This window comes from Prionailurus viverrinus, chromosome D4, assembly GCF_022837055.1.
Source record: "Prionailurus viverrinus isolate Anna chromosome D4, UM_Priviv_1.0, whole genome shotgun sequence".
In the NCBI taxonomy this organism is placed as follows: domain Eukaryota; kingdom Metazoa; phylum Chordata; class Mammalia; order Carnivora; family Felidae; genus Prionailurus; species Prionailurus viverrinus.
The window spans coordinates 91,059,605-91,068,329 of NC_062573.1; the positions used below are offsets into that span (position 1 = coordinate 91,059,605).

Consider the following 8,725-nt stretch of genomic DNA (forward strand, 5'->3'; position numbering starts at 1 on the left):
GGTTGGGGAAGGCTGTGGAAAAGGTAGGGGAGTCCCTGGGGCGGACGGGAAGGCGGGGGCTCGCGGGGCGAGGCAGGGCTGCCACGTGACCCGGTTGCTATGGCACCCGCGGGAACAATCGGGCCCGCGGCCCCGCCCCACCCACCAACCTTCCCGGCCCTGGGAAGAGCCCCTCCCTGGCCCCAGACACCCTCGGAGGCACTCGGGTTTCGGGGAGCTCTGTGAGTGAAGGCCGGCCTAGGACCAGTAAGGTTAAAGCGCACCCCCCCCCACCCCCCCGCCGAGCCCTGGGGGGAGGAGGGGAGGGAGCGGAAGGAACCCCGATGCCGCCCCTGGTGGGTGGGACGTGGTGGAGGAAGGAGCGCTTCGAATCGCGTCAATCCCCAGCGGGACTGGGGCAGCCTGGTATGGGACGCGGCGCTGAGCTGGGAGCTCCAGCTTTTGTCTGTTGCCATTTTTAGAAGGAGCTGCCGGCTTTGAGATGTGTTCTTAACAAAACTGTGGGGTAGGTACATGATGGACGGGGCGTCTGGCTTCTGTGATACAGAATGCCCCGGGTTCGACTCCTGGCTCCACCCGTGTGAGCCTGCTCTGGGCGCCACTTTCCTCCCCTGTGAAGTGGGGATTATGGAAGGATTCCGTGAGCGCATATGCCTGAAGTACGGGCTCCTGGCGTGTATTAAGGGCACAGCGCATCGGGGCTACTATTTAGTAGTAACTTCATTTAATATTTGCACCAGCCCCTAGGAATAAGTACCTTCATTCCCATCTTACAGGTCAGAAATTGGAGGATCAGAATGGTGAACAAATAGCTGACCGTAAGACCCGGGGCAAGTCATTTCCCATTTTGGGGTCTCTTTTCTCATCAGTTGTAGACCTTAAAGCGTTAGAATCAGAAGTCCCCTTGAAGATATTCTAATCCAATCGCCCTTGTTTTATAGATAAAGTGAGGTCCAGAAAGGGGGAAACTCTTGGCCAAGTTCACTCATTAATCAGAGGCAGAGCCAGGGCTGGCGTCTTGACTCCTAGCCAAAAACCTTCCCCAGCAGCCACTAAGTGCCCAGAGACATGCCCTCCGACTGTAAAAGGCTGCAAATCCGCCTCTTCCCCTCAGGACCGCTTCCTCAAAGCGCGCACACCTTGGTTGGCTTGTCAAAGCCAACTGCAAAGACAGCTGGGGAAGAAAAGGAAGCCCCCCCCCCCCCTCCCGCCCCGCCCGAACAAAGAACACAACAACCAAACCTGCAATTTGCACTGGAGAGGTTCAGTTTGCTTCCTGGACATTTCTGAAATGACTTGCCTTTCTCCTCATTTATTTTAAGCCCTAGGCACTTTTCATACCACGATTTAATCTTCTTTAGCAGCCTGGAAAAATACAAATCAATTAAAGCCTAAAACCTATTGGGTAATCATTTTTTCCTTCCTCCTCCCCCAGATCGAGAAGTGCCTGCACCCGGTGCCTTTCATCCAGACTAATTTGGCTGCAGTAACTCGTTCAAGGGACGATCACTTTGGATAGCTTATTACAGCTCTTCTCACGACATTTCCTGGCGTGCATGTCACAAGTCGCTAGGATCAAGAACCAAGTCAGTTTTGCTCTCAGGGGCTCTTGGGGCCACCAGCCAAGGTCGTGCTGTATCCTTGGAGAAGTTGACAGCCCCGGGAAGCCCCGGGAGGGTGGCAGGGAGCCAGACAACGCAGGGCAGGCCCCTGAACACTAGGGGAGGGGGGAGCAGAGAACATTCTCTGCAAGTGGAAACGAGGCCCAGGGGTCCAGCTGGTGCGTGACCCCTAGGAGGGCTTGGGCAGCTTTTTGGGCATTTGGTATCCCCTCCACCCCAGCCACCCTCTCCCGGCCTTGGGTCAGTCTGATGTCTGGCATGTCTGTCTCTATGGACCGTCACGGAGGGAGGGATCCAAGAGCCCAGACTTTATAAAGTGAGGCAGAGCTGAGTGGGGAATCCGGGCTTGCTCACTTCTAGCAGGGTGACCTCAGCTTCATCGTCTGTCACGTGGGGATCATCAGGTACCATTGGGAGAGCTGTGGTGAGGATTCCATGCATGGCCAGGGTTCTCCTAGAGCCCCGTCGATAGTCACTGCCGTGGGGAGGGTTGGGGCGGGTGTTCAGGACCTCACTGCAGGCTGGAGCATGGCTCTCGTCTGCCCCCCGCCACCCACCCACCTCCGTAAAGGACCCTCCTGCAGACCGCACTTGGCCCTTCGTCCCACCGTGCCCACCCCACTGCCCTGCTTCCTTTTCCCTTTGGCAGCGCTCTTATCCACAACACTGTTCGGTGGCTCATCCTTGTTGTCCACCTCCCACTCTGAAAGATAAATTCCAGGGAAGAGGGGCTTGTCTATTTAGTTCCCTGCCGTGTATATAGCCCAGCACTCAGAATCGGGGCCGGCATATGCTAGGCCCTGCAGAAGGGGTGAGTGAACAAACGAATGGAAGCCTGAAGTCCTTCTGACCCCTCTGGCCTTCAGGGGTTCTCCTAGCTCTGCCTGACGCTTGGGGGTTCCCCTGGCCTGCCCTGCCCACTGCCTCCTGCACTTGCTCACAATAGTCCCAGGTCACCCCCTCCTCGTGCCCCCCCCCCCCCCTCCTCTCCTCTCCCGGAGCTCAAGCCCTCAGCAGACCCTGCTGCTCTCAGGGTGTGCAGCGTGCCTGTTGTGGCCTGCTCCTGCCATTGTGTGCACACTGTGTAATCACAGCAGCTTTGGTTGCTCTGACAACCAGGCGCTGCCGCATTCCAGGCTCCGGGCTCCACACGTTCCGCCTGCACCTCGCACGGTGCTCCCCCCAAGGCCGGGAGGCTGCGGCCGTTACTTCCCTCTAGCGCATTAGCACTCAGAGGCTCACCCCAAGGCCGGCCGGAAGTAGTGGAACCAAGATCTGAACCCAGGACTATGAATAGAGCTTGGGTTCTTAACCACCAAGCACAGCTCTGAGCCTTATGGGGAAGGCCAGACTGAAAGCACACCCCCCCCCCACCCCCACCCAGAAACCCACCTGTGTGCTGTGCTCTGACCTTTCTTTTTTAGAAGCATTTTTTTTATTAACTTATTTTTTTATGTTTTAAAATTTACATCCAGATTAGTTAGCATCTAGTGCAACAATGATTTCAGGAGTAGATCCTTAGTGCCCCTTATCCATTTCGCCCGTCCCCCCTCCCACCACCCTTCCAGCCACCCTCAGTCTGTTCTCCGTATTTATGAGTCTCTTCTGCTTTGTCCCCCTCCTTGTTTTTATATTATTTTTGTTTCCCTTCCCTTATGTTCATCTGTTTTGTCTCTGAAAGTCCTCATATGAGTGAAGCATATGATTTTTGTCTTTCTCTGACTCTCTAATTTCACTTAGCATAATACCGTCCAGTTCCAGCCACGTAGTTGCAAATGGCAAGATTTCATTCTTTTTGATGGCCGAGTAATACTCCATCGTATATATAGACCACATCTTCTTTCTCCATTCTTCCATCAGTAGACATTTGGGCTCTTTCCATCCTTTGGCTGTCGTCGAGAGTGCTGCTATAAACATGGGGGTGCATGTGCCCCTTCGAAACAGCACACCTGTATCCCGTGGATAAATTGTGCTCTGACTTTTCTAGGTCTTCCACCCCCAAGTCACTTGTAAGCCCTGGGCCCAGACCAGGCAAGGCGAGTCATGGGAAGGGGTGCCCCAAACTCCAATAATCAAGGCACATCACATTTAAAAACATCAAAATCCATGCAAAATCCACTTCTGTCGCCAAAAATGTAAAGACGGGATCGGTTTTACTCATTCCTTCTGCCTCGGGCTCCAGTATGGCACAGCCCCAGACCCCATCCCGTCTTTAAAATCCTGACGCTTTGCGGCCTCCTCTTTGGTGTTAACTTTTATTTCTTTCAATAGCACGTTAAATGTTTTTCCCTCGCTCGACTGCTGGGTTTTCTGGTGCCTCACCCTGGCCCAGGCCCCCACCGCACCCCCCCCAACCCCGGCGCCCCTTCCCACTTGCCCACTTCCGGCAGGGGGCTGAGTGGGCAGGAAACCAGTGTCCTGCCCGGCCCGGGACCAGGCCCACCCCCCTGGAGCCGCAGCTAGTGCGAGCAAACACAGGCACTGTGGCTCCCAGGGGTGGCCTGGGCACTGCGGCTGAATGCACTGTGTCGTATTTACAGTAGGCTTGAGGTCCATGGGGTGCCATCGTCCGGGCCTAACCTGCACAAGTCAGCTCCCAGCCCTCCCCAAGTTCTCGGAGTTGCCGCTCCCGTCGCGCCCTGGAGGCCAACGTCTGATCTGCCCTTGCGTTTCCTTTCATCCCTTTTTGCCACAGAGATGCCCTCCCTGCTCCAGCCCTGCTCTGGGCTCAGGATGCGGAGGCCGACACGGTGGAGGGAAATGCCTCCCGTCTCCCTCGGGCCTCCTCCTCTCCGCCTGGGTGGGGCCTCCCAGGAAGCCTGGAGTGTGTTCTTCCCCACCCCTGCCCTTGCCAGGTGTCCCGGCCCCTTGCGCCCGCCAGCACCCCTGGCCTTGGCTTGGCCTCCTCCGACCCGTTCACGCGGAGCACGTCTGGTGCCGTGGGTGTGGGTGTGGGTGGGCGTCCACAGTGTGGAGAAACTGAGGCCCAGAGAAATCCTTGGCCACACTTGAGGGAAGGAAGTCATGGTTCGTGGCAAAGAACGTGTCCTTGGAGGGAAAAGGGACTTGGGTCCTGGATTGCCTGGGGGATCTGGAGTGAGTGCAGGAGGGAGGGGGGGACGCCGAGAGGGGCCGCGGGCATGCCGGTCTGACACTCCAGAGCGGGGTCCGCAGTCTGGGGCCTCATCGCTGTGTTCTCCACCCACCCCCCCCACCCCCCCCCCCCCGCCCCGGCAGATCCTCGTCCTCCTGTAAATGACCGCTGAGGAAGACCATGAATGAGACGAAGGAGTCCCCTGCGAGGCATCGAGCAGAAGTATAAGCTGTTCCAGCAGCAACAGTTCACGTTCATCGCTGCTCTGGAGCACTGCAGGGAGAACGCCCACGACAAGATCCGGCCCATCTCCAGCATCGCACAGGTGGCGCCTCGTGGGCTGGCGGGCGGTGGGGCCGGGCTCTTGGGGGCCTGCTGGGCCCAGCGACTCCTGGGCGACACCTTGCATGGAGGGTGAAACAGCTGAGGCCCGGAGAGGGCAGGCGTGTCTGTGCCGGGATCAGGACTCAGATCCTGACGAGGCAGGAACGGGCCCTTCGTTCCCTCACCACATATGTGAGTAAATACCAAAGCGGGCTGGAGACTCTGCCGGACCAGGGGTCCCGGCTCAGCCACACGCCCCCTCTGTGACCTTGGGCCAGTGAGTCACCTTTCTGTGCCCCAGCTGCCTCAACTGGAAAAGACGGGGTGTGCGGATTTAAGGAGCTCGTGAGGGAGCCTCTCAGCCAGTGTCTGGCGCCCGTGGTCCCAGCAGTGGGATCCCATTGGGGTTTGAGAAACCGACCCGCCAAGCACCTCGCGTCTCCCGTTTGCAGACATTGTCACCTGCCCCGGGGTCTCCCTGTGAGTTAGCTGCCATCCCAGTGTGCGGGACCTGGAGGGCTGGAGACGGAGCTGGCTCTCCAGGAAGAAGCACACACCTAAGTGGGACCCCCTCCCGCCGCCAGCCGACTGCTCACAGCGCTGGCGGGGCGTGGGGACCAGGGCTCAGAACCGCTTAGGAGAAGCACACAGGCCCCAGAGATAGCAACCCCTGCTGGCAACATCCTTCAACAAAAACCCTCGCTTCCGCTGTGCGTGAATATTCCTCCCAGATCTTTAACGTGAGAAATTTTAAACCTACAGAAAATACCCTCTTTCCCCTGAACTGTGTAGGAGTAAATCAGGCTCAGACTTCCAGGGAGGGGGCATGGCCGGGTTTTCAGCGTCAGGATGGAGCAAGTGAGACCCCTCCCCGCAGCCACGGCTCAGAATCTACGGGAGCCAGAGTGACCCCGCCCCCCAGACGCACAGGGGCGTGGCCTTCTCACCCAAGGTTCAACGAAGGGCCTTGACAAACGGTGGCCCCAGGCTCCGACTCTGCAAGTGAAGTGTCGATTCTCGGCCCTCACCTGGCACCCCCCCACCCCCACCCCCACCCCCGGACCTGGGTCATCCAAAGGTGACCTGCCCACACACGCCTGGTAGCGCAGGGACTCCGCTCTGTTGTAGTTACACCGGCTGGCAGGCTCCTCCCCGCCCTCCTCGGGTCCCCCGGCGGCTGTCAGGGCCTCTCCCCCCTCACAAAGCCGCTGTTCTTGGAAGGAGCCATTCGGATCATTTGGGAAGACGTCCCTGAGCAACTGAAAGGCAGCTTGGAGGAGGGAGGGGAGGGCCCCCGGAGGGGACCGGGAGGGGAGGGGAAGCGTTCGTGAAATGGGCCAGATATTCCCGCCGGCACCAGGCGTGTAGGCTTCAGGTGGGGGTGTTGGCAGACCCAGCCTGCCCAGCGCTCTCGGGGTGCCTGGGACACGCAGTGACATTAACTCTACGTAGTGACCTATGAGTCCACATGCCTCAATGTGCCTGCATCTCCCCTGTGACTCTGGGAGGGTACGAGGAACTGCGGGGGGGGGGGGGGGGGGGGGGGAGGGGGGGAGAGGACGCTCCTGGATGTTTGGTCCCCAAACCAGCTGGGGGCCGGTGGTACCTCCTGAGCTCGCCCCACCTGGCCCCTGCAGGTGCAGAGCTACATGGAACATTACTGCAACAACTCCACGGACCGGCGCATTCTGCTCATGTTCCTGGACATCTGCACAGAGCTAAACAGGCTGTGCCAGAACTTCGAGGCCCTGCACTCTGGCACCCCGGTCACCAACAACCTGCTCGAGAAGTGCAAATCCCTGGTTAGCCAAAGCAATGACCTAAGCAGCCTGCGAGTGAAGTAAGTGGCTTCTGGGCCTGTCCCGGAGGCATCAGCAGCATGAGCATGTGGGGAGGGCGGTGGGGTGAGGATGGGAGGGAGGGGTCCCACAGGAAGGAGCCTTCTCTCCAGAGGACAGGAATGTCGGGACTGATGGGTCATGTGGCTACTGTCCAGCACCACCCCCCGCCCCGAGGTGGGGAATCTGAGGCCCACCGATGTACCCAAAGGGCCAACCCAACAAATCCTCTTACTGAAAACAAGGGATGCTGAGGCCCCACATACAGTGGGACACAGACGAGCCAGCACTGGGCAAGGGGAGGGGGAGTCAGAGCAGATGTTCCCAGAAGCCCACGGAGAAGCAGGACTTCTGGAGCCCGTCCCTGTGGGCATCTGGGCCTCAGCACCGCCCAGTGTGGCTCCCTCATTCTGAGCCCTGGGGAGTCCTCAGCACAAAGCACCATATTCCAGAGGATGCTGTTTAGTTACTGGGGATAAGGAGAGTCGGAGGGACTAAGCACATTTTGGAGCCATTACAGGTTTCCACGGCCCCTAATCCGGATCTCTACGACCACAGGCCAGTGGTTCAAGCATCTTGCCTATGCCAGGACTACCTACGGTTCATGGCCCTGCGAGCCCGCCGAACCACAGCGTCCAGAACCTCCCCGGGGATTGTAATGTGTGGTCAGGATTAGACACTGCCCCGGTCTGGAAGAGCCCCCTCTTGCCACCCTGCAGGTACCCTCACGATGTGGTGAACCACCTCAGCTGTGACGAGGCTAGGAACCACTACGGAGGCATCGTCAGCCTCATCCCCATGGTCCTAGACTTGATGAAAGAATGGATCGCCCACTCGGAGAAGCTGCCCCGCAAAGCTGTGCAGCACGTGAGTGAGCCCCAGGCACGCCAGGAAGCCACTGCAGCAGCCGCTCCACCTTCCCGGACCATGAGCACCCAGTCTTGGTTAAGAAAACACCAACTTAGGCAACTTACAAAAGACAGCCCCAAACCAAGGGGGAAAGACAAAGGATGTCCAAAACCTCCCTGGAGACCACCTGGCGGGAAGCTGTAACTCAGAGCTGGCGCCCTGCTGAGCCCCGTGTGTTGGGGGGGGGGGGTGCCGACTCTTCACTTGGGCTCCGGTCATGGCAACTGATGAACCCCAAAGGGGACTGCCCAATATACCACTGAGAACCTGTCTCCCTCTCGCTCACTTTTAACTTCTCACCGCTCCACACCTCTGGGCTTCAGGCTCTGCGCCCACTTCCAGTGTTGCCGGGAGAGGCTGGCGAGAGCCGGGGCACTGGCCCGCCTAGGTGCTCCAAGAGCTCCAGGCCAGCGCCCTGCCAGGCCCGCCTCTCAGGCAGAGCCACCAAGCGGGAGGCCACAGGGCTCCTTTCCCGCCGCTGCGGCCACTGTAGGGTCCCTCCGTCTGCCAGGATGCTGGGGGCTGGCGCGGTAAACTTCCTCAGTGTCATTAGGTGTCTGGACCCAAGGGGAAACGAACCTGCCTCTGCTCTCCTTTACTTGGGGGAGGGAGGCCATGAGAGGGGCCGGAAGGACTCTGCGGCTCCCAAGTGAGACAGTCCCCTGGTTTCCGGGGCATAGTCAAGGCCCTGACGTCGTAGCTTGTGTCTCTGGCCTCCGAGCTGCTGGAAGTACTGTCTGACTGTTGGTTTTTCCCTTCGCAGGGGGCGACTTAGATTCTGTATTCTTGCTTCCTCGGGGGCGACCGTCAAGAATAAAAAATGTTCTCCCACCTGTCTGCCTGGCTTGGTTTCCTGGGACCTCTCCCTTAAAGAAAACTACGCTTATCCTAAGACATCAGAGGACAGTGGGCAGTAGGCTCACAAGCAAAACCGCCAG

The 8,725-nt window shown here is 58.8% G+C and overlaps 2 protein-coding genes and 1 long non-coding RNA gene across 3 annotated transcripts in view; 2 read left to right on the forward strand and 1 right to left on the reverse strand.

The window, feature by feature from the left end:
* AK8 (adenylate kinase 8) overlaps positions 1 to 1,353 on the reverse strand; it is a 155,780-nt gene extending 154,427 nt beyond the window's left edge. Inside the window, exon 1 of the mRNA XM_047831191.1 lies at positions 1,243 to 1,353. Within this exon, the coding sequence (XP_047687147.1) occupies positions 1,243 to 1,284 (42 nt within the window). The 5' untranslated portion in view covers positions 1,285 to 1,353. The remainder of the gene's footprint in view (positions 1 to 1,242) is intronic.
* On the forward strand, positions 81 to 4,849 carry LOC125150818 (uncharacterized). The gene is made up of 3 exons (XR_007146498.1): positions 81 to 251; positions 1,436 to 1,635; positions 4,318 to 4,849. It is a non-coding gene; the product is annotated as an uncharacterized LOC125150818 (long non-coding RNA).
* A 47-nt stretch (positions 4,850 to 4,896) lies between these two features.
* On the forward strand, positions 4,897 to 8,620 carry SPACA9 (sperm acrosome associated 9). Its single transcript, XM_047831205.1, is given in 5 exon segments — positions 4,897 to 4,917; positions 4,919 to 5,041; positions 6,678 to 6,880; positions 7,598 to 7,745; positions 8,551 to 8,620. Coding segments are annotated over 5 exon segments (507 nt in total). The 3' UTR covers positions 8,563 to 8,620.
* Positions 8,621 to 8,725: the final 105 nt, after the last annotated feature.